Genomic DNA, 25,783 nt, shown 5'->3' on the forward strand with positions numbered 1-25,783 from the left:
CACCAAATCGCGAACGGCTATTAAATTGGCACAAGATTGCTGATTTATGATATAATTCGAGCCGAAATACATAGGATTCTTCGGAGAAACATGTTCATTATCACGGGAAGTGAATACATATGCTGTGAACAGGTTAGTAATTCGAATATTGAACTTTTGTTCGAGGCTGTTCGATGCATTCTGAATGTTTGTGGGAGAGGAGTGCGGTAGGTGTGGGGTTGACCCGTGGATGGTCAGGTGCCATATTGACGGCCATCGTGGTACTCTTCCAACTATGTCCTTAAACTAACAAAAAAGATGATAGGAAGAAATAATTCAAATATATATTAAATAAATTTAATATTAGCACCCTGTGATACAACCCAACGAGCGCATCCTGGATTGCTCGAAGGCACGATATATTAGTTTTGAATCCGCCTGCTCGCTCAGCGAGAGTCTCACACCTGGAATGTAAAGAAATGAAAATACACTCACAGAAAGGCTGGTATGGTATCCTTCGGTTGGTGGTATCCTTACCGTATATGCTTAATGTAGCCGTTGCTATCGATATCAGCAAGGGCAGGTTGCGCCGGTCCCTCTTTTGGATAGATCTGCGTCTCATACACATAGGATGGACCTTCTTCGATTTTGGGTACCGGCAGGAAGCCGTGTTGCGACTGGAACTTGATCCCCGTTGAGAAGTGGGTCTGTTTCGGCGCCGGAGGGGCCAATGGTTTCGGAAGCGGAATCACCTGTTGTTCCGCCCGTTGCGCAAACTTGTCCACAATTGCGCTGGCATCTTCGTAGCTTTCCATCAACGAATCAATGAGATCTTCCTTGTTCTTTGCCTTTTGTTTGCGGTTTTCTGCTTCGATCATGGCCAATTCTTTCTTCCGCTGGTCGGTTTGCTCTTTTTCAATTTCGATCAACTGTTCTAGCTCCAGCTCTTCTTTACTGAGTTTGGTCTTATTTTCAGGATTGTGTCCCTGTTTTCCTTCTTGTACTGCTCGATGCGTTTGTTCGTGTTGATGATATCGATGTTATTGCACAGGTTGAACACCAACTCTTCGATCATCTCTAAGTAATCGTTGTACTCGGCCAGCGAAGCAAAGTCGTCCTCTTTTTTGTTGAAATCCTTTAAAATCCGCTTCCGGATTTGAACCTCCTTATCGACGTTTGAATCCTCGAACAACTGTACACGAAAGTTACTTCGCCGTAAAGCTACATTACATTCTGGACAGGAACCGGATCCTTTGAGAAACAGCAGTTCTACACAACTTTCACACAAAGTGTGGCCGCAAACGTTGACCATAAGCTTCAATGAAGGATTCCGGTATTTTGTGGTTTTGCAGCGCGGACATCCTTGATCATCCATCGTCCCGTTGATTGAAAATTTTAAGAGTCAACACTTCACTATATAAGTTCAAACTTAATTCACCAATAATTATTCTCGGATAATTCCAAACAAACAAATTTGAAGTGATGTGACAAAACCCTGGCACTTTATAAAATAAAAGCAACAAAAGTTATTTATTTATGTTTAGCGTTGCGTTGCGGTGCCGAGAAAGTTTGTTCATATATAGGCCTTTTCGTGACACTGCCGAAGACTGAACTTAAAAGGCCTATAGGCCTTTTCATGTGGCACTGCACGGTTAGATGAATTTACCCATTAATGGGTACTCTGCACGGTTAAATATAGTACCTAATATTAGGTACTTTTCACTCAAATCGAAGGTTTGTGGAAACCGAAAATACGGTCAATTTTTTTGAAATTAAGTAAAATTTACTTAATATTAAGTAAAATGAAGTATTTTGAATAGAAACTAACCAAAAGTTAGGTCAATTTTATCAAACTTTTGTAAACATGAGATAACTTGAGTCAAAAGATGTTTTAGTTACAAGATAAAGTTTGTCGCTGTCGTCGCTGTCCGGAAATCCATACGATTTGACAGCTTGATACCCAACATGTTCCGGACAGCAGAACAAAGGGAACCGAAGCGACCATCTTTATCTAGTAACTAAAATATCTTTTCTTGAAGTCCCGCACATTTCCCATGGGAAAACTGTCAAACGCAACGCAAATGTATCCTATCACCAAAAAAATCTGCACATTCTTTCCACCTGAAAACATACGTAGATTTTTTCCACCTGAAATTCACGTAACTTTTACCTGATTTTCCGATAGAAATTTCATTCTACGTGAAAATCAGGTAAGTTCTACCTGAGTTTTGGATAGAATTCACCGGACACGTAAGTTTCACCTGAATTTTCTGAAACATTTGCAGCTACGTGTGCACGTAAAATGTATCTGAAAATTCAGGTGGAAATAACGTTTGGATTATTTGGAGTGATGTGCAGGGCTCTTTTACGTTAGGTTCTACACTTCGCGCGCAACATGTGATTGCGGCTTATAAGCCAAAAATCATGATTTTTTATTTTCTGGCATAAACGATTGCTTTGTAAATGATTCTTCATGCTATCCAGCTTTCCACGCTCGGTAATGGCGGCTTGTCGGTGTGAAAAATCAATCGGTCACTGTAGCATTTGACACTAGCTGGAGGAAAGCTCATTGGCGTTCCTGGGAGAGGGAAGGGAAAAGGCCTTTTCGCCGGTGAGTTTTCCTCCAGCTAGTGTCAAATGCTACAGTGACTGATTGATTTTTTCACACCGGCAAGCCGCCATTACCGAGCGTGGAAGGCTGGATAGCAAACTCATGCTATGCTATAGCAAAACTCCGCTTTTATATCTGTTGAGAAACACATTAAATGTGTTTTGCAATCAAAAGCTTTCATATTGGTCTATTGATTGCAATATTCAAATTAAATCACGAAAAAATGTTACTTAGGTCCTTTTGAAAAATTAAGCGAGATTTATTGTTATTTCAAGTGAACGTCTCATGAATCATTTGCACCATAGTGGTTTTTAAGTCCTTTGTTTGGCGCCCTTAACTATTTACCATGCGGAGTGTTGCTTTGGTTTTAAGGCCGTTCACTTTATAAGGCCAGTATCGACTTAAAAGTAGAGAGGTTACGGAATTTTGTTCAATATTACCAAGAGGAATTTTGACAACTGATCTGCATGGAGCAAATTGTCACTTTTCTTACGGAATAATCGAGCAGAATATTTTTCCGAAAGTAAAGTGACAGTTCCCATTACTTTGCATGGGAACCTTACAAATGCCAATTTTGTGGTTTGTTCTTTTCATGTGGATACTGTTGTAAGAACTTTGTTTCGATTCTTTACTTTTCCGATTCAGTGAACGGAATTTAACATGTGATCGAGATAGAAAAAGAAATTTCTTTTGAACACGATACCAACCTATATTGTTTATTTAGAAAATCTAGCTTCACGTTCTTTAAAATGTATACCCGAATAAAAAAGTCCAAAAGAATTACAAAAGAAATTATTGTAACAATACGATAAATTAAATTGTAATTACAATAAACTCTATTGTTACTCACAATTGAATAACAATTAAGACTATGGTTTTCCACCATAAATCCTATTGTAAATGGCAGTTTTACAATAGAAAATAGGGGTTGTTAGTTACCCTAACAATAAACCGTTTTTCTCGAATATTTTTTTTACAGTGCAATTTATTGTAATTCTATTGTCAACATTTTATTGTACATTTATTGGGACAACAATAAGGCAATTGGTACAATAGAAGAACAATAGAATTTAATGTTCATCAATAAAATGTATTGTAATTTTATGATATTTTAATGTGATTCCACCGACAAACTGACGTGCATACCCATACAAGTGCACTGGTTTTTTTTTTAACCGCAGTAATCCTTTTCCAACCAGTAACTCCATCTGCATAATGATTTATAGATCGTCTGTTCAATGTATATGTGTGTGCAAGAAAACACATAATAGTTAACAAACTTCACTCATTTCTGAGTAAGATATCACTTACTGACTTTTATGCTACGTTTAGACAAGGCAAGTGAATTGAGCAAGTCGCTTGAATCGAACGCGAATTGAACGTGTAAACACCTTAATTCAATTCACTTGAACAAAAGGAAGTTGATTATGTTCAACTTTTGGCAAGTCAATTGAATTCAACTGAGTTGTTCAATTCACTTGCCCTGTCAAAACGTAGCATTACAATCCCATTGGAGTTCACTACGAGCACCTAAATACTTCAATAGATTCGATGTCTCACACATTAAATAGTACCCGACCAACCATTTCTTCAATTTTCTTTAAAATTCTTCATTTAGATCTTTAAAGGTTTTCATATCAACCGTCGATAGCGATCGATGCCATTCCACGAAGAATTTTAAATTAGTCAAAAGTCAAAACACGGAAAAATTGTTATCGATCTTTTCCAAAATATCGATATCAGTTGATACCGCCAAAAGACATATTTCTTCACACTTCTACTTTATCGACTTGTCAAAATTATCAACAAAAACAAAAAATGGTTCTTCAGAGGTTCACTTTTACATTTTTCTATTAATTTGCTTAATCGGGAATCGAACCTGAAGTGATGATGTTATAAAGAGAACCCAGAGAACTTAACCATTAGCCCACAATGAAGTGATGACTGTAAGTAGCTAAATTGCATTAACATTCTAAGCCTTGAAATTTTCATTCGAATATCACGTGCATATAGAGAAATTATTTTCCACTTTACACCATTTTCATATTCATCTTATTTACTTAAATGCAAACATATAAAACGTCAACTGCGGTTAATTTTCATAATGGATCTATATTATGGCTTTTATAATTGAAACACGAATGTCGTTCCAGTCAACATTCGTTCAAATCATTTTTCAGAAAATTTCTTAATCTTCATTTCTGGGATATAAACAAACCGCAAAATGTCTATCGATGTTTTGGTATGAAACGATATGCATCGTTGAACTAAAAAGTGGTGAAGGTGCAGCGATGTTTAACAGTAAAATTCGTTGTCAAAATGTATCATAACGTTGAGATCGTACTTCATCAGAAATCTGATAACATTTCATGAATATTCATATCGTTATTACAATTTATTTAGTGGTAAAGATGTAGCGATGTTCATATTCGAAATACTATATCAAAGTTTATCATTGCGTTGATATCATTCTTTACGTGAAATGTGATAACGATTCATTAAGATTTATATCATTTTGTGAACAATTTAGTGTAAAGAAATACAGATAAAATCATTCAATTTTAGTTAAATAACTTTGAAGGAGTTTGACGAATGGTTGGCCGGTATTATCTGAAAAGCAGAGTGTATGTAATTGAAGAGCCCCGCACATAGGATACGTTTGCGTTGCGTTTGACACATTTCCCATGGGAAAACTGTCAAACGCAACGCAAACGTATGCTATGTGCGGGGCTCTTAAGAGTGGCGACATGTGCCGCATTTGACAGGTCTCCTGCTCGTTTGGAACACGATATTGCATGGGAATGACATGACTTTTGTTCCAATTCTTTTAGTGTCGCCACTCTTAATTACATACACGCTGCTGAAAAGTATATGAGTAATTTAATGTTAACTTCCAGAAATCTGAGACAATTTAATATGTTTCAGTTATTTTCATAAGCCATTGAGTGAAATATTTTGAGAGTGTACGTTATGTTTACACCAATATTGCAACTGTTGAATTTTCCTGCAGATTGCACCTTCTTCTTCTTGGCCTAACCACCTTTCGCAAAACGTCAAAATCAATTTGACGTGATTTGACATTAGCGATCACTCGATATCCAGCTTTCCACGCTCGGTAATGGCGGCTTGTCGATGTGCAAAAATCAATCGGTCACTGTACTCACTGGCTCACTGGCGTTCCTGGGTGAGGGGATGGGGAAAAAGGCCTTTTCGCCAGTGAGTTTTCCTCCAGCTAGTGTCAAACAGTACAGTGACGGATGGATTTTTACACACTGACAAGCCGCCATTACCGAGCGTGGAAAGCTGGATACGAATCGACCGTTTCACATTTTTGGTCAGGGTTTATATTTTAGATTGACGTCAGTCCATCAAAAAATATTTGAGGTCAACTTTCCCAAAGAACCCATATTTTTTTAAGTCTCTAACTATTTTTGAAATCGAAAACAAAAACCGAAAGTGCTGCACGTGTTAAGCGGCCTGAAAAATTCACCCGAAAAAACAGCACTTTTTCGACTTTTGTTTTAAATTTTAAAAATAAGGCGTCAAAAAATATGGGTTCTTTGGGAAAGTTGACCTTAAATAAGCCAAAGAATGGATTGAGCAAATAACAATTTTTGACAGGAAAGGTCAATAATTTGTCTACACCCAGAAAAAAATATTATATGATCTGGTCGCACTGCAAACTCTCCAAGAACGGGCTCCGCCCTTTGCGCATTTTTGACAATCGACGCGTGTGAACGAGCCTTTCCGCTGCATCGTTTTCGCCGCGGGAGAAATTTCTAGATTTGCTCCGCCAGCGCGGCCACCGCTAGCGCAGGGTAGCCAAACTTTCGATTTTCCTTCACTGACAGACACGCGCCAGAGCTTGGACATAACAGACGCTACGTTCTCTTCGTTCGTTCGGCTTTGCGCTCCATTCAAACGCAGGCATAAAAGAAAAAAGTCCTCATCAAAGTCGGCCATCTTGGTTGAAGTAAATTTTGAGTGTGCCCCGTCAGTGCGCCCAAAGCGGAAAAAGACGAGAAAAGTGGAAGCCGATTTCGGTGCGGTGTGCGTGATCAGAGTGATTCAGTGAAATTATTAAATTAATTAACTGTTCTGCGCTGAAATGGGTGATTATCATCACGATTCGCTCGGTACAACCCAAATGGAGATCGGAGGCAATCCGGGTTTGGGACTGCGGCGTGCCTTCGACCCGACCGCCCATGACTTGGAAGCTTCGTTCCGATTAACACGCTTCGCCGATCTGAAAGGCCGCGGCTGTAAAGTACCGAAGGATGTGCTTGAAAAGTTGGTGTCCTCGCTGCAGCAGGATTACACACAGGATCCGGAGGCGGCTTACCTGTCCATGTCGTCGCCGCGGATTGGAATCGGACTGGACTGTTCGGTGATTCCGCTGCGGCACGGTGGCCTTTGCATGGTCCAAACGACGGACTTCTTTTACCCGATTGTGGACGATCCCTACATGATGGGTAAAATCGCCTGTGCCAACGTTCTCAGCGATCTGTACGCCATGGGAGTGACCGAGTGCGACAACATGCTGATGCTGCTGGCCGTGAGCACCAAAATGACCGAGAAGGAACGAGACGTGGTCATTCCGCTAATTATGCGAGGATTTAAGGTATGTTTGGATTGTTTTCTTTTTGTGTTGGCTTCGAAAAGCCGGTATCAACAAAAGTCTGTTGATCTGAAATTGGGTAATAGGCCGTTTACGTATTCGCTAAATCCATCAAACAATGCACTATCCAAAAATACTAGCATAATGTAAACAGTTGTTGTCAACTGCTAATAAGTTATAAGATTATGCTGATTTTCGATGGTCAGATAGTCAATTATTATGCTATGCTACTTAATACTGAATACATGTTTAGGCTTTTAAGTCTGTAAGATTAATAACATAGTTAAAGACTGTAAATAAATAAAATGGACTAAATGCACGAACAGTTTATACTTTTTACCACACATAACTTACGTTGAATTTGATAATATTGACGCAGAACAAAAACCTTGATGAACCAATCACTTAGGCAATCAAAGTAATTCAACGAGCGCATACCATACCAAAGACAAGAGTGACATCCTACAAATCAAAATTGTAAAGATGATGTCTTTTGAGCCAGTTCAACGTCTTAATGGACGGCATGATACTTTGTAAGAACTGCTGCAAAAGTTATAAACTACACTGAAAATAATCGAAACGCTCGATTCAAGAATCCTTGCACTTGAATGTCACTGTAGGTCCACTATTGGATTCGAAAAGTATATCTCTCCAATTTGAACTTTTTCACCCCTTGAGATCAAAGCTAAAACACTTGAGAACTCAACTTCGAGTCACTCTCCGACATCAAGTGTGTTGGTTATTTTATAAAAGTGGAATACACTTGGTTTTGACCCTACTGGTCAGAAACAGTGACTTCGAAGTGTAAAACACTTTCTATTCGATAGTTTTGTTTTTGGTAGCGAAGTGAATTACGAAACAGTCTATCGAAGTAAAATCCGTAGAATTTGAAGTGCTTTACACTTTAATAAACTGTGTTCGGCTATGAAAAAAAATGAGTACATGTGTTACGGCAGTTGCAAGAGCATGGAAGGCGCTTCACATTTTCAGTGATTAAAAAACAGGATTATTCTATCAGAAAGTAAGGAGAATTGAACACTTTTAATCCATATGAAATTGTTATGTATATTTATCCATATTTTCCTATAGTTTTCTTCATTTGCGGGAATTAAATACTAATAAAAAAATAGATTCTAAGAGTCAATATTGGCAGCAGCAAAGCTTGGCATAAACGTAAGTACAACTTACTTAAATAGGACAATCATCATACATTACATACATTTTCTATCTCTTTACAGAGCCCAAGAGCCCGGCGAAATTTTCATCTCAAACTTGAGAAATGTTTGAGAACATGGTAGAGTGCGGTGCTACAATCAACTCCAGTGAAACAAAAGTTAAATCTAAAATATGAAATATTTCGGGCGAGATGGCTTGTCTAATGAGCAATAAAAATTCAAAGAAATTGTTAACCACGATTTTTATATTATTTAGAACTATGAATTCGAATTAGAATACATTGCAATCCAACGAAAATAACATTCGTTTTCAATGCTCTTTCTGTTGCAAATCAAAAATAATTCTTCTTGATTCCAACAGAAACAATATTCGTATTAAATGCTTTTTCTGTTGAAAATCAAAAATAATTCTTCTTACTTTCAATACAATGCCATTTAGAATACAATGCGAAGAACATTTTTTCTCAAGCATAAAACACTTGTGTCGAAAGTGTTTTGCTGTTGAAACTAATAGGTGGCATGATGAGTTACTGAAAGTGTTTTGCACTCGACTTCCACATGTCTGACCAGTAGGGCAAATCAAAGTGCAAAACACTTTATAGTAGCGTGTCTATTTTTTTGAGTGTAGTCATTTTTGTGAACCGGGGATAGAATACTTTCTTATATTTGATTTTAAAAAAAAACTTCCTATTCAGTTTCTACGGTGATTGGGCAACATGTTCCATGTGAGTCGAAGAAACTGCTTCGGTAGATTTTGAGCGCTCATAATGACAAAAGAACATAAAAACTGACAAAGTGATTTGAATGACAATCAAATTACAAAAATGACTTCAAAAATTTACGAAGTTAACATTAAACCTTTCTGGTAAACTGCTTTGAAAAAATTACACTGGAGTCGGTTTTTACGCGGGGGATACGTGCCGCGTGAATCAAAAACGCGTAAAAACGACTTCATTGAAAACCAATTTTCGCGTGTTTTCCGACCTTTTTAAAAACAGCGTACTTTCGAAATAAAATAGCGTAAAAACGACTTTTAATCGAAAATTCTCGGTTACTTATTCAAAGATTCAAACGTCGATTTGTATAATCTGATGGCACTCCCACGCAAACCAACTCCACCAACAGGTAGCTGAAGGCTTCCCCTCCCTTTCTGTGGTGATGGTTTGCGTAGAAGTGCTATCGGATTGGACAAATCGACGTTTGAATCTTTGTTTACAAAATCACATATGTCCTTTGTAGGTATGCCCATATTGCCCCATAGAGACATGGTTTTGAAAAAAAAAGTTTTGTGATAAATTCAGATTTGTATCAGTACAAACATGTGTGCACAATATTCAATTATAATAGATCTTTTGATTGTGATGCATTTTTGACCTGTATTTTAAACAGTTTTGTGTAAGAACCTTATTTATAAACTTCAAATCTTATAATAATTTTGCCTATGCAGAGGAAATTTACATTTTCAAGTGTATTTTCATGTTCGAATTGAATTTTAATGCGGGTTCTACGTTGAGCTTCAACTTCTAGCTTTTGGCTGTATAATATTTGAATGAAAGCAGCCAATGCTGAATAAAAGAAAAGCCTCCGCAAATAATCCCTTAAACTTCAACTCGACTATTAACCAAATATCTATCAGCTAGTCAGTTTGTGCCGAATATATTTCATCTTTTATCGTTTATGCAGCTTTCATATAGTCATACAAAAGCTCTGTCTGAATTAGCAACAAAGCTTATCGGTTAAGACGATCCCCACCGATGTGTATCCAAATGAGTGTCTAGTATAGGAACGAAATGCGTTCATATTTCATTTATGCACTTGTTCTCGCACCGGTTGTTTAGGAAGATCCATTAATTACGTAACGCCAAAATTGGCCATTTTCAATCCCCCTCCCCCTATGTCACACTTTTTGTATGAAACATTTAATAATTTCACACTTCGGGCAATTCCCCGTTCCCCTTTAAGCGTTACGTAATTTATGGATGTTCCCTTAGTATCAAGGTTGTTGAAGTGCAATCATGCTTCGCACCGGTGGTGAATATCCGGTTGCTATTGAGGCAAACACGGAAATAAATAAAATCAGGAAAAAGTTATTATTTATTTTCAAATCTTTCAGAACGCGCTCCAACTTTTTGTAATATAAATATGTGCGTAATGCATTTTGTGATTATTAGATTAGCTAGACACACATCTGCTAGGTGGCACTAGCTTATATGCAATAATTTAGTGAGGTGGATATCTCGAGATCCATAAGACTTAGAAAGATTTTGTCTTCTACAAAGTTGTTCGGTAGCCATAACATTTATGATGGAGACTAGTTTAGTTTGAATTCATACGCTTAGCGGCGCTAGTGTATGAGAAATAACCTGTGAGGTTAAATATTTCAAAATCCGTTAGAGTTAGAAAGTGACCATCTTCTACAAAGTTATCCGAATTATCTGTTAGGTTGGTTATTATGTAAGATTTAAAAGGGTAGTCCAAACCAGAAGTTTAGTTTGAAACCGCAATACTCGCTGGCGCTCGAGTTGAGTCGAATCGAGTCAAGTACGAGACAAGTCGAAATAAGTATCTGTCAAAGGTACAACCAATTGGTGGAATTAAATGGAATTGTACGAACTCGTCTTATATCAAGTAGCTTTGTAAAATACGGCAATATTCTGAAAATTCCAGATTTTGAGATATTTAACCTATCAGTTTATTTCTTATACACTAGCGTCGCTAAGCGATTGTGTTTAAAACTAAACTTGCTCGCATCATGACGGTTTTCACCACCCGAACAACTTTGTGGAATATTGCAATATTCTAAAAGTGTCAGTTTTCGAAATATCTAACCTAGTAGGTTATTTCTTATACACTAGCGCCACCAAGCGGTTATATCTTAATCTAAACCTGCGTTGGTCATAATGGTTTTGACCACCCAACCAACTTTGTAGAAGTCGGCAATATTCTAAAATTCCAGATTTCGAGATATCAAACCTATCAGGTTATTTCATATGCACTAGCGCCGCCAATCAGTTGAAATCCAAACTAAACTGACCTCCATCACAATGGTTTTGATGATGAATAACCGAACATTTTTTCAGAAGACGGCACATTTTTTATTTATGCGTTACTCTATATTTCCGTGTGATGGTTTGGCAACGGTTCCCGCTCGGAAAGATCTTCTAGAAGTCTCCCGTGATATCTCTGAGACAAAAAATGAGTCTCCTAGATTTTTTTCTACGATGTCTAGAACCTGTCAGACCTCAAATCCGCCTCAAATGCAACAACCGTTTCAACCGGTGTCTACCTCAAATTTTAGACGAGTGAACCGTTTGAACCGGAAAGGATTTGACATATCGGTTCTCTTAGATGACGCAGAGATATCTCCTAGACATGGGTACTACAGCTCTACTAGATTTTTACTAGATATGGTTGAGAAATGGGTACCTCGATTCTTCTTCTTAGTATTCTTTTACATGTTTACGTCATTTTTCGAATTTGAATACTTCTATTTTTTAATTTAATACTTTTGCTTGACTTTATTTTATAAATAATAAAATTCATTTCGGTAATTGTTTGACCGCATCGGGGAATTGGCGATGAATTCGACAAGTGGCAGCAGATCCCTGCATTATTCCATGACCGATCGATAGCCCTGGAGGTCTCGTTCTCGGCGGTCTTGCTGCGAAGGGGGGAAAGTGGAAAGCGGTCTATTATAAATCCAATCCTGTATGGAAGATAGGAAGAGAAATTCAGTATGGATTCTTCCGGGAAGAAAAATGGGTTTGGCTGGAATCTGGACTGTACTCCAAAAAGAGTCACGACTGGATGTCAGAAAGAACCAGAACCCTTCTTGGAATCCAGTTGTGATTCCTTCTGGAGACTTCCATTCGAGATTATTTCTGGGATCCAGTCTAGGTGCATCCAGAATTTTATCGGGATTGCTTTTAGCTTCCGAAAGACATTTCAACTGGATTTTAAAAGGAATTTCGACTGGTTTATAGTAGAATTTAGACCTGGAATCCAGTTCAGAATCCTTCTCGGGTCGAGTTGGAATTCCTTCTGGAATCTGGCCGAAATTGTTTCTGGATTCCAGGCGGGAAGTACTGTATTCCAGGAAAAAAAATCATTCTGAATTCCACAATGGAATCTCGACTGGATTTCAGAAATAACCCTTATCAGCATTCTGTGGGCAGCATTCTAGAGCTAGTCCTTCAGGAATCTGGTTGACTAGCTTCTAGAAAGAATCTCGACTGTCTTCTGCTGCTTACCTGTATCGGATTTTCCCATAGTGAGACTCTTTGTCACTTGTCGTTTATTTCACTGCGTGCCAGATGTTTTGAGCAACTTTTACCGTCGTTTCAGTTGTAAAATGAATTTTCAGCAGGATCTCATTCCTCCTCAAGGGAAACTGTTGCTTCCTCGCTGATGGTTGGATACATCAGGTCGACGAACCGGATGGACATCCGGCAATTCATCCACCTAATGCAACCTAGGTCCCTCAACTTAGATGCGGAGCGTTCCTTTTCCAGGAAAATTGATGGATGGGTCCCGATAGACACCCGGCGATCCATCCACCGTTGTCTAGTTAGCCGTTGTCCAGTTGTCTGCTAGGTAAATTGTATTCAGCTGTGTCATTTCCAACAACTTAGCAGCAGAGTGTTAAATAATTATTTAACCCTTCGCTTGCAATGCTTCGGCTAAAACAAATTGCTCTGCTTCGTACCGAGCGATGCCAGCACATGCAATAATTTCATCAAAATGGCCGTGAAAGTGCATCGTGTAAATTTTCTCCATACTGGCCTCCAAAGCAGCCTGGTGTTGCTGACCTTAATGTATCCGGATGTCCGCTGACCATGATGTATACCTCGATGTATCAGGGTGGACGCCTCCAGTCGGATTTTCTACAATCCGACCATGATCCAAGTATATAACTTTTATAGGCTTTTATGAACGATGGCTCGGAAAAAAATGATTTTTGCTCACCACGACCGACTGGCCAGAGAAACTTTCGGTGAAAAAAGATGGCGATGGCGACAAGGTTTTGACGGTTGAACTCGCTGAACCGTTACGTTTGCTAGGCAGTATAAAATGTACCGTTGAACACATATACATATATACATGAAATGGACTTGGCTCGTGTCCAAGATGAAAAGGAATCTTGACTAAGGTGGTTTGCGTCTGATTCAGGTAGATTCCAGTTCGCTTTTAGATATTTTTTAATGCGGGTTGGAGCCAACCCCTAGTTCTTGAAGCCACCGTTTGTTGTTGTGGCGCTAGTGCTGTTATTGATGTTTAAAGCTCCGTTCATATTGTACCGTACATTTCACGCGGGTAATTATGTATCGCAAAATGATTTTCGATCTGAAAATTTAAAATTTTAATAACCTAAGTTATATTGCTCTGTTCTCGTCATTTATCCAGCATTTTACATGTGGTAATAGCTGCCACAATATAATTATCATCAAAATCAACCGAAATTATCACCGAAAAAAAAAAAACAAAACAATTTCGATAACCGCCACAATTTAACATGTTCTGGTAAGGTGCAATCTATTTCACGTTTATCTTGTATCGTTTGTCATCGCAGCGATCATTATCATCCTAATGAATTTATCATTATTGGCGAATAAAGGTTGCACGAAGAAGAAGAAGTCGAAGGATTATTTGATTTTACGGGGAAAACATACGGAAAGTTTTTTAAAACTTATCTCAAAATTTTAGTAGCAATTTTATTAAAAACGGTTAGCAGTACGTGGCTAGACATTCCTTCTAGTGTCTAATAAACGCAATTTTTATTTCAAATTTTATTTTGTGATATCACACTTGATACACAGTATGAGAAAAGTCCAACCCCGTACTGCTTTCCGTTTTTGATCAAATTACTTCTAGACATTCCACTAACAGAGCTTAAAATAAGCGACCATTAGCGCTCGTAAGATGCTGTACATGACCACATTAACTGGGTTAAGCAAATTTTGAGAGGAATTAAATAAATACATTGTAATTCTGTCAATTATCATCCGATTTTGACAATTTAGGGATGCCTGAACCGGAAATTTTATATTGTTTCACAGTATGTTTACAAGGCCGGCTAAGGTCCTTCGAGAAATAAGTTTATCAGAATCCGATTGAAAATAAACATCAAGGTTTATCTCATCTACCGAAAATTAGGGTAACCAACTTGATTTGGAGCCCTACATATTTTGGACCCTCCTGTTAACATTTTCTTGATATCTTAACTAAACTCAATGCCGCTGCTGAATCCCGCATGGTCTTTATGCAAATAAGATTGCTGCAAATGTGTTTTGAAATTTGAATGAAATGTTAATGAAATCAATTTTGGCGTAAACTACGTCTAAGGGGAAGACTCAGATACAGGGTGTAAAACCGAAATTTCCAAATTCGAGACCGTCACGAAATTAGGATAGATTTCAAACGCTAATAGCGTCTTTATCTTTCGATGGATTTTCGAGATTTGCTTATCAATAGATTCGGAAACTCTCCAGCAATTTGCCAATTCTATTGATACTATTGATTATCAACGTTAAACTATTGAAAATGTTATTTCTTTCCAAATCGGGTGAAAAATTCAATTCCGTTCATAAATCCCCAACACGGACATCAGATTGCAGTAAGGTACGGGCCTTTTGATCCACTGCTTCGTTTTTCCTGTGTATAAAAAGCCCCATGTTTCGCGTGCGCGCGTCATTTTCATTCTGGATTTCATGGAAAGCGGACCAAGGCGTCCAGAAGCGGTCCTAGCGACAACGGCTGTGGTGGTGCGGATGAAAATTTTTAGTTCGATAGGGGTGGCGGTCGTGGCAACAGCAGTACATCTTTACATCCGTGTTACAAGCAGCATTTTTGGATCTGGCAATTAACGGCGTGCGTAGAGCCGAAACATCAGATGGCTGTCGCGCAGTCCAGTAGTTGTTGTTGCTGCATCGGCGGAGTTGCTGAGCAAATTTTATTTATTACATATGGGATATTGGAAAAATCGGTTCTTCTCAGGGCTTCCGTTCTAAACAAAGGAAGATTGAGGCGAGGCGAACTTTTTTCAAAGAGCAAATTAACCGCTTGGAGACGCCATAAAGTTGCCTGGCGTCCGTAGCAGAATCACGAGGGCGCGTCGGAGGAGATGCTACAAATATGTTTTCGCATGGATGGCTTCAGTGGCAGTCAAGTTTAATTCTTTCAAGATTCTTATTTGGTTTTGTTATTCCAGCCTACGGCGTGGGTCGTTAATGGTCGTTAGTGATTCGAAATATGCATTATTGGGAATTAATCGATTCTTCTCATGGACACCATTTTAAACATACGAAGATTGAGGCGAGACGAATTTGTTCAAAGTACGACGTCGTAGCAGAATTACGTTGCCGTTCGTAGCAGAATAACGAGCGCGTATTGTGAGAGCTGCTGCAAACATGCATTCTTGCACTGCCACTAGATTCTTCATTTCACCAAACTGTTTTACGTAGTTTACGTCGGGCGGTCGTGTCTTGTACACAACCCTTATGATTTTTTCAAGAAGGCAAGCACAATGCGTTACGCCTCAAAGCATACATCATTTAATATCTCAGAACGAACACAATCAGTTCATGTTGACATTGCAAATTTAAATTACTGCAATCTTCTCATTGATGCATGTAAATCGAAAGATAAGACTTTGCTTTAGCTCAAATGACCTGTGCAAATTGAAAATTCATTTTGAACAGACTAAAAGAAGGTGTCCAAAATGTGTACATTTGGGGGTCCAAAATATGTTGCACTGTCCAAAACGAAGAATATTTGCATTTCAGATAGTTGAAAATCTCAGCGATTTATAAACATCCGATGCCCATTTCAAACTTCCTTTCCATAAATAATATTCATATTCATATATAAAATTATGTGATTTCGGCTTGTATCACACGTCTCATTTGAAAGATATAAGTGGATATTGGGTAGCACTTCCTCTAGGGGTCCAAAGTGGAACATATACCCAAAACTTGAAAGTGCCAGTTCGAAGATTAAAAAATACCCAGTCTTAAAAAAAGGTGCACCAAAACCATTAAAACGTAAATCTATCAAAAGTAATCTTGGTCTGCAAGCAGGGTTATTCGATAATTGTTGAACTGCCACTATAAGATATCCAAAGTTACATTTTTAATTTTATAACGTTCTTGAAGACCACAGTTTACTCTACAAGAGTATTATAAAACCAATATAAAACCAAAATGTTAATAGGGATGAGACAACACACCCACTTTTTAGTGACGAACTCAATTCATCTATTGAATCTAGACGCATTAACTCTTTGGTTACAAACTTTAGCTCACTATAATGTGGGCGTCAAAACTAAGATAAATTTTAATCTACTTAGTCATTGTACGTGTCATCGACAGGTGTTTTATGAAACACTATTGGAACCTTTTTTCTTTACATTTGATTTGATCCAACTGGAACTGGATGTCGCATTGTGGATAAAATTTTGCATTAAACTGAACCGTTTTAGCTGACTGCCTGTTGCACAGCTTTGTTCTATTTTCTGCAAATTGAATCACGAGATTAAAATTTTGTATGTTTTGGCGATTGAACGCGTTATTTTAACTATGGAATTCGGATCAATGTACTTTGCAATTACGCCGCATTTCTGAGCAGCAAAATAAATAATTATTTTATTTATTCAAACAAAATTCAAGCATGAACAGAACACTGCTGGAGATGCACGCGTTTTTGTTTTATTTTGCTTCAGTTTCCAACGAAAATAGTGTTCTATTGTTTGGAGGAAAAATAAATCACTGCTGATCAATCAGTTAATTGGTTTGCAGTCTTATTTTTTTCTACTTGAAAAAAATTGTTTTAACAGAACGATGCATTAGAAATTAAATGTCCACTCTTTAGCACAATGGCAAATATTTGTGAAATTCCCTCAGACATATATCAAACTGTTTAGATATCGACATGGGTATCAGGCAGACTTGATAAATTTGTTATTATTAATAATTTGGTATTTGTTATTGTGACAAATACAGAGCTGAACTTTTGCGCTATAGCTAAACATGTGTATCTGAAATGAACGAATCAGCTATAGAGATAATTGTAATAAATTTATGAAACATATTTTAGATGTTGCGCTTTTTCTTTTAAAAACAGCCTAAAATCGAGCCCAAAATTTAAAAAATACTTTTTATCTATTTTTTATTTGAATTAAATCATTCCTCGAGCGATTTTGTCGCATGCGTCACTGTGTTCCGTGCTTAAAGCCACACCTTGACAGCTAGCACCAAGTTTAGCACCAAGTTTTCGGCTTCAATCATATTGTATGCAGATGACAGCCGTTTCAGGGGGCTGGTTGGAGGTCGCCAAATTTGCCAACTCGCTATTCACCGAAGGTTGCGTTTACATTTCCCAAACCCGTTTACCAACGACCTATTTTACTATTTTGGCTTTATTTACGCACTGGTGGGGATCGTCTAAGAGCTCATGTATGTATTTAAGTTGCTTGTTAGCAACTTCCCATATTACAGTGAGTAGCATTCACAATGAAAACGATTTCGCTGTTTTTATAGCACTAACAATATAGCGTAATGGCGCTATAAATGAACTAACAAAGCTTTTAGGCAACTTCTGTATCTTTGAAGATTACACAACGTTTAAATAAACCTTATATGTACTGCTTATTTTAATAGCTTATCAGTATGGAATGTCAAAACCGCAATGTTAACATTTGATTTTTGTTGCCGGAGCTGTGTATGAGCTATTGATTTCTGTAATGCAGCTACAAAGGTATACACCTGCTCTTATAGCAACTGACAAAGCGCTGTCATTAATGCTAGCAGATAGTGTAAGAAAACAAGCCATTTAGAAGCGATATTGCTGTCGACGGCTACTGTTAAACGATTAGCAGCAGAGTAGCATCTATACAGATCGAGAAAATGTTGCTTAAAAACAATTTCAGCGATTGATGATGCATAAAAGTTAGCCCACAGAACATTCTGACAGATGTTTGAATAATGGTTGAAATAATGCTGAAAGCATAATTTTTAAGCTTATGTGCTGAAGGCAGCGTGTAGGCCTCTTTCTAACGTTTATACAGCATTAATCTGGAAATTGCGTTAGTAAAACAACCTATAAGGTATGCAAAGAAGCACATCCATAATTTTCTTTGTTATTTACATATGTCAAAGTGACGGTGATGACAGAGCAGCGGCCATTGAATCAAGAGATCAGGAGTTCAAATCTAGGTAGCAACAAAATTGATATTTGAGTTTTCACAAAAAAACATTAAATAAACTCCGAAATTTACCCTCCTCTCAAATAATATTTAATCAAATTGAATTCAGTGGCTGTATAAAACTTATTTAACAGATTTAAAAAATCTGAATAAGTGCCATTGAAGCGAATTATATTACTAAATGGTTTAATAAAGATTGAGAAAAAATTGTGTAACATGCTGTAAAGTAGTTGTGCAGGCACGTCAAAAACAGCTGAATAGATTCGCCAGATTTGCTTGTAAAAGCATTGAATAGAAGTTCTTGATCATATGTATAGCACACATATTCAGCTTGAAGCCGTATAGACGAGTTGAAATAACATTTACATTGACATTAAATGTTAGTTGGGATGTGGATCATTCTTTTGAAGATCATATAACTTTCACATGATAAAACTTGTCAATTAGCATTAGCATTAGCATTAAGCAGTTCGCACAAATTCGTAGGTGGTACAAGCCAAGACTATTGTATGAGAGTAGCATCACTTTCATCCGTTACCACAGATATTGATTTGGGACTAATCAGTATCTCTTAGATGGAAGCAATGCACTCTCCAATAGTCGAGATCTGTCCTGGCCACGTCCTTGCGAATGCTGAGGAAGGGAAGGACGGTTAGTTGGACACCTACTTAAGAAAGATGCAGAGAACTCTACGACCTCTCATAGGTGCCACGGGAGGTTTTGGATTTGTTAGTGTGGAAGGTTCATAACAGTAGGAATTGTTTTGGTAGAACGTGAAACACAGAAAGAACTAAGATAGAAATACAAAGTAGGAAAAGGGACGAGCCTGGAATTGAACCCATGACCTCCTGCTTATAAGGCAGAAGCGGTAGCCATTAGACCACCGAGCTCGTCTATCACATGATAAAACTTGTCAATAAGCTCAAAATTAGGGTGGCTCATATTGCCCCGTATGTTCATATTGCCCCTACTGCCCCTAACCTTCCACACAATCCCAAAAACCTCCCGTGGCACATATGACAGGTCTTAGAGTTCTCTGCATCTTTCTTAAGTAGGTGTCCATCCTTTCCCTTCCTCAGCATTCACAAGGACGTGGCCAGGACAGATCTCGACTATTGGAGGGTACATTGCTTCCATCTAAGAATTAGTGATTAGTCCCAAATCAATATCTGTGGTAACGGATGAAAGTGATGCTACTCTCGTACAATAGTCTTGGCTTGTACCACCTACGAATTTGTGCGAACTGCTAAATGCTAATGCTAATGCTAATTTATCGGTTACGATTGTACAAATAAGACATACAAATGATCTTTAAAAACATCATTCTTCCAAAAAATATGATAAATATTTTTCCCTTGAAAAGACGAAGTATTTAAAAAAAAATCGCGCTGATGTCAATTCCTTTTCCTAATTTATTTCCCACCAAACCAATTACTTATCTGTACGAAGTCGTTTCTGTGGTGGTTTGCGGTGACGCCCTCCAGATCCCAGATGAATAAGAGTTGAATGCGCGATTCCTTGTGATAAACTTACATTATATTCGCCTTGTTTTCCAATTCAAATCTCCTTCCTGAGTTCCGTGTCAGCAAAGTTGTATATCTAAACGACAAGACGATGGCCCTGGATCGGACCTGTTTCATTATTTTACAAATTCGTCACACATCCAGAAGAGCTTCGGAATAGCTTTTATATGGTGATCTTACCTCACTTTCCTATATTTTGTTTTTCGAAGGAATTTGAATATCTAAAAAAACATACAATTTTCCCAATTTGTTCAAAACATTATAAAATAGATGTTCTCCATTACTTGGAAAAATTGTAATGAAACTCCAGCTATGTGATAAGCAGATGTTAACACCGCAGAATAATTGCGTGCCTACAAAAGTGCAAGAATGTTTTCTAAAAAACACGTGATTTCTTGAACAGACTTAACAACAACCATATTATAATACCAGCTTCATTATTCCATTCTTTCTCTTCCATTCCTATTTCAGGATTCCGCTCTAGAGGCCGGGACGTCTGTCACCGGAGGGCAGAGTGTGGTCAACCCCTGGAGTACAATCGGTGGAGTGGCGACCACAATCTGCCAGCAGAATGAATTCATCGTTCCGGACAACGCCGTCGTGGGTGATGTGTTGGTCCTGACGAAGGCCCTCGGAACTCAAGTTGCCGTCAACGCGCACCAATGGTTGGATCAATCGGAACGTTGGAACCGCATCAAGCTTGTCGTTTCCGAGGAGGACGTTCGCAAAGCTTATCACCGGGCGATGGATTCCATGTCGCGGTTGAACCGTATCGCTGCCCGATTGATGCACAAGTACAACGCTCACGGGGCCACAGACATCACTGGATTCGGACTCCTAGGCCACGCACAAACATTGGCATCACATCAAAAGAACGACGTTTCCTTCGTAATTCACAACCTTCCCGTTATCGCCAAGATGGCCGCTGTTGCCAAGGCCTGCGGAAACATGTTCCAGTTGTTGCAGGGCCACTCGGCAGAAACCTCCGGAGGTTTGTTGATTTGTTTGCCACGTGAACAGGCCGCCGCTTACTGTAAGGACATCGAAAAGCAGGAGGGTTGCCAAGCATGGATTATTGGCATTGTTGAGAAGGGCAACCGCACGGCTCGAATCATTGACAAACCACGAGTGATTGAAGTTCCCGCTAAAGAGTAAGATCTCATCATTTTGTGAAAAGCATTCTTTCCTTTTATTGAGCAGTTTGACGAATCCGACCATAATAGCCTATTCAGACTATTAGCTCATTATAATTTGATAAAGAGTATCATTATATCAAAGTACACATCCAATATTCACTGAATAATAATCTAGATGACTTTATATCAAGATACACTTTATTAAGTGATGAAGCTCAAAGTCTGAATAGGTTGTAATGGTTTATCTGTTGAGATGTTTGTAATATTTCAACAATTCTGAAGTAAAGTTACTCTTCTTACAATCCAAACATTTTTTATCCTTATAAAAACAAGTCAGAACCTTCAATAATTTTAGTTTTTTAAGCTCAGACACTATTTTAGCCGACATGCAATGATATTGATAACGATAACGTTTTAGCCGACTTGAAATACAGCAACTATGAGAGTAGAAATCCATACAAAAAGATGTGATGATTGTGATTCAAGTCAGCTTATCATTCTGCTAAATTTGCGTTTTTTTTCTGTGGACTTAGTGTTGTATCAGATTGAAGAGAAATAATCCAGTCTGACCAAACAAAAGGTCAGAAATGTAACAAACATCGTAGGCGTAAGATCAAATAACATTTTATTTTTCCGAATCAAACTGTAACCGATATCTAAAGACCTTCAACTTTCTGTGGTGAAAAGTAATATAAATTTTTCGTTTTATGAAAAGCTTTCGAAAATATTTTCCTACAAACTACGATTACGATGCGCACCACACAGCAGCAAAACATTTTGTAGATGATAGTTTATGAAGATAATAAAACTAATTGAAAATCATTTCTTTTTTTATATATATATACCGACTCAGACCTGTGTATCACTTCTCAGATAGGTTTTTCAACGTTTATTGAACATTGTAATGATTGTATGGATAAATCATTCGTTTTCATCAACTACACATCGCAGCGAAATTGGATCTAGGGCAATAATCCTATACGGGAATACGGGAACATCCATTAAATACGTTGGGAGGGGGTTTACCTGAGGTGTGACGATCCATACCAAATTTTCAGATGCTTTATATAAAAAGTGTAATGGGAGGGGGAGTTGAAAATGGACAATTTTACGTTACGTAATCAATGGATCTTTCCCATGTAAAAAGCAACGATAGATACAAAGATCCTATTATACCGTTCATTTATTTAGATAGTCTGATCCTGAATTTGGACCATGCAGCGTCGCACAAATCAGCCTAAAAAGCTTTGCCGGAAAGCCATGATCTAGCATTATATGCCACAGTTCGTTCTGTTTCACTAATCTTACGCCCCCTAATTTATTTATTTATTTGATGTAAATCAACTGGCTAAGACAACCCCAATGATTATTTACCCATCTTAACCTGGTGACCCATCTTGCCCCACCTTATCCTGTTCAGGATAAGGGGGGGCAAGATGGGTCAGTGCCATTTTTGAACAGCGTAGAGTATGGCAAGAAACAATATTTTTCAGCCATGTTTCTTATGCGAAACACATTTTATATAAATCGAATAATCGACAGCAATGTGAAATTTAAACATTTTTAGTAATAAAGCAAGACCATGCTTTGGGTGGCTGGGTTCGATTCCCGGTGCCGGTCTAGGCAATTTTCGGATTGGACAATTGTCACGTCATTCGACTACAGGAATCGGGTGACGGATACGACTCGACTCGTGTCGATTCGCACGAGACGCAGAATAAACCTGAACCTGCAGAATTTCTGTTATTTCAAAAACTCTGGCTTACAGATTATGAGCTAATTTTATAGATCCACGTATGAAAGCTAAATTTAAATGTTTCTATTTTAACCAGGTGGGTGGCAGGACGCCATGTTTTGTAGCCAACATCCCAGTATAACATGCATGATAGTGTGTGTTTTGTTTACAAACATCACATTTGATTCTCATTAGGATACAGAACTGTCAGTGGGATACGGTTGCGCAATGTTGGCTGCAAAACAAACCTATTGTGTGAGATAGGGATGCCACCGGGCTGATTTTAAAGACATGTGCACCTCGCCTTCTTGTTCCTGTCGGATCGTTTTCGAGAACCATTTTCACCGGATTACTGTTAAAAATTCTGGCTACGTGCCCGGCCCACCGCAGTCTTCCGATTTTCGATTACCGTCCGCCATCTGCACCCCACCATAGATGGTACGCAGCACTTTCATTTCTAAAACTCCCAGTGCGCGTTGGTCCTCCACGAGTATCGTCCAGGTCTCGTGCCCGTAGAGAACTAATAAGCGTTTTGTAGATAGTAAGTTTGGTACGGCGGCGAACTCTATTCGATCGGAGCATTTTGCGGAGTCCAAAGTACGTACGATTTCCTGCCATGATGCGTTTCCGAATTTCTCTGATGGTATCGTTCTCGGCGGTTACCAGTGAGCCCAAGTACACGAATTCTTCAACCACCTCGATTTTCACCACCGATAGGAACTCGTGGTGGGTGGTTTACATTGTCCTCTCTTGAGCCTCTTCCTATCATGTACTTCGTCTTCGACGTGTTGATGACTAGTCCAATCCGTTTAGCTTCGTTTTTCAGTCTGATGTAGACTTCCTCTATCCTCTCAAAGTTACGTGCCATGATATCAATGTCGTCGACGAAACTAAATAACTGGACGGACTTCGTGAAAATCTTACCACTCGTGTCAATCCCTGCCCTTCGTATTACTCCCTCCAAAGCGATGTTGAATAACAGACACGAAAGACCATCACCTTGCCGTAACCCTCTCGAGTCTGAAGGGACTCGAGAATGCCGCTGAAACTCGAACTACGCAATTAGAGGTGTGCGCCGGTCCGATATTCGTCGGCGGCGGCGTTTGTCAAAATTTTGGTCGGCGGCGGCGGCGTTTTCGGCGTCACGCCGAAAGCCATTTTAGCCGGCGGCGGCGGCGGCGTGAATCGGCGTGGCGATTTTTTCATAACGTTTTTCTAAGTTTTTTTTTCATTTTTCCGGGATATTTTCAAGACATTAAAGGAATAATCTTTTGAATTCCACATGAAAAATCTAATGAACTTCTCCAGAAAAATCTATAAGTTTTTCCATAATTTGGAAAATACACAGCAAATAGTTTTGAAAATTCAACGACTTGTAAAATTGCTGCTAATTCCATCAAACGAATTAACATTTGATATTCAATTAAATTTGACTGAGTTTTACAAGCAGGCACAGTTTGAATTTAATTCGATTTAAAGGAAAATTAAGATCAATTAGATATTCCGTCTATTTGCATGCTCCAAATATGTGCATGAAAATACATTTAAAATCCCAACATATTTTTATCTGTGTATTTTCGAACAATCTTTGGAATTACCAAGAGAAGGTTTTTGTATTTCCCAAATAAAATTGATTGGAATTTCAGCAGAAAAATCGTCGCAATTTGCTTGAGAAACTTCAGAATTTTCACAAAAAAAATGTCTTAACTTCTACAGGAAAAACTTCAGAAATTTACGAAAAGTTCCTGTTGAATTTCTGTTAAGTATTCTTTGAAATTTTCACAGAAAATTCTTGATAATTGTAGGAGAGTGTGGTTGGTAGAATGGGTGTTTAACCGTTGGCTTTCTCAGTCTAGAATAATAAAGACGGCTAGCTTGGCATGGCCAACAAAAAAACAGTAAATTCTTAAGAATTTCCGCGGGAGACTTTCAAGAAAAAATCTCTGGAATGTTCACGAGAAATTGTCCGTAAGTTTAACGGAAACTTCTCTAGAATTTCCGCTGAGGATTGTTCAAAATGTCTCCACGAAAAATTGTCCTAAAATAATTGGGTTTCTGTGGGAAATTCTATGTACATTAGACGTTCGATAACTGAAAGTAATTTAACTGTAATGCTTTTAAGAGCATCAGTTTTGCAGTTATCGGACAGCTGAACTTCAAAACGATGTCAATGTCGATGATAGCTGCATCCAGCTTTCCACGCTTTTTCCCTTCCCCTCACCCAGGAACGCCAGTAGGCTTTCCTCCAGCTAGTGTCAAACAGTACAGTGACCAATTGATTTTTACACACTGATAGCGCTGATCAATCAGGGGCACTTCTATTCTGACGCCGTCTGACAATTGTTTGCCGTCTTGAATGCGTCGCAGTTACCGAACGCCATTAGCTAGCTAAAACGAAAACATGTTGCAGTTATCGAACGACTAATGAATTGTCCATAAGAAATTGTTGGAAAATCCCATTGGCCGTAAGCGACACACTGCCGAACTGGTAATTTGGCCCAAATAGTCGTTTGCCGTAACAGGTCGTTTGGCCGAATAGGTCATCAGCCCAAAAATGCTATTTGGCCGAAATGGTCGTTTGGCAGAATGGAATATTTGTCCGAAAATATAGTTTAGGCCAACAGGTTATACGGCCAAATGTCAATAACTGAACGGGTAATTTAATCCAAAATATCCATCCATTTGGCCTAATAACATTTACGTTGAAAAGGCTAATTGTCAAACGACCCTTGAACGACATTTCGAAACCTCTCTACTTTTTAAGTTGATACTGGCCTTAAAGCCAAAAGCCATCTAAACAAATCCCAT

At 38.4% G+C, this 25,783-nt stretch overlaps 1 protein-coding gene and 1 pseudogene across 1 annotated transcript; one reads left to right on the forward strand and one right to left on the reverse strand.

Moving 5' to 3' along the window:
• Nucleotides 1-280: 280 nt before the first annotated feature.
• On the reverse strand, nucleotides 281-1,509 carry LOC134209627 (CDK-activating kinase assembly factor MAT1-like; annotated as a pseudogene).
• Nucleotides 1,510-6,435: 4,926 nt separating this feature from the next.
• Nucleotides 6,436-21,548, forward strand: LOC134211944 (inactive selenide, water dikinase-like protein). Its single transcript, XM_062689355.1, has 2 exons — nucleotides 6,436-7,211; nucleotides 20,576-21,548. Exons 1-2 carry the CDS (start codon nucleotides 6,699-6,701, stop codon nucleotides 21,257-21,259), a joined length of 1,197 nt encoding a protein of 398 aa, XP_062545339.1. The 5' UTR covers nucleotides 6,436-6,698; the 3' UTR covers nucleotides 21,260-21,548.
• Nucleotides 21,549-25,783: the final 4,235 nt, after the last annotated feature.

Source organism: Armigeres subalbatus, chromosome 2 (genome assembly GCF_024139115.2).
Source record: "Armigeres subalbatus isolate Guangzhou_Male chromosome 2, GZ_Asu_2, whole genome shotgun sequence".
Classification (NCBI taxonomy): domain Eukaryota; kingdom Metazoa; phylum Arthropoda; class Insecta; order Diptera; family Culicidae; genus Armigeres; species Armigeres subalbatus.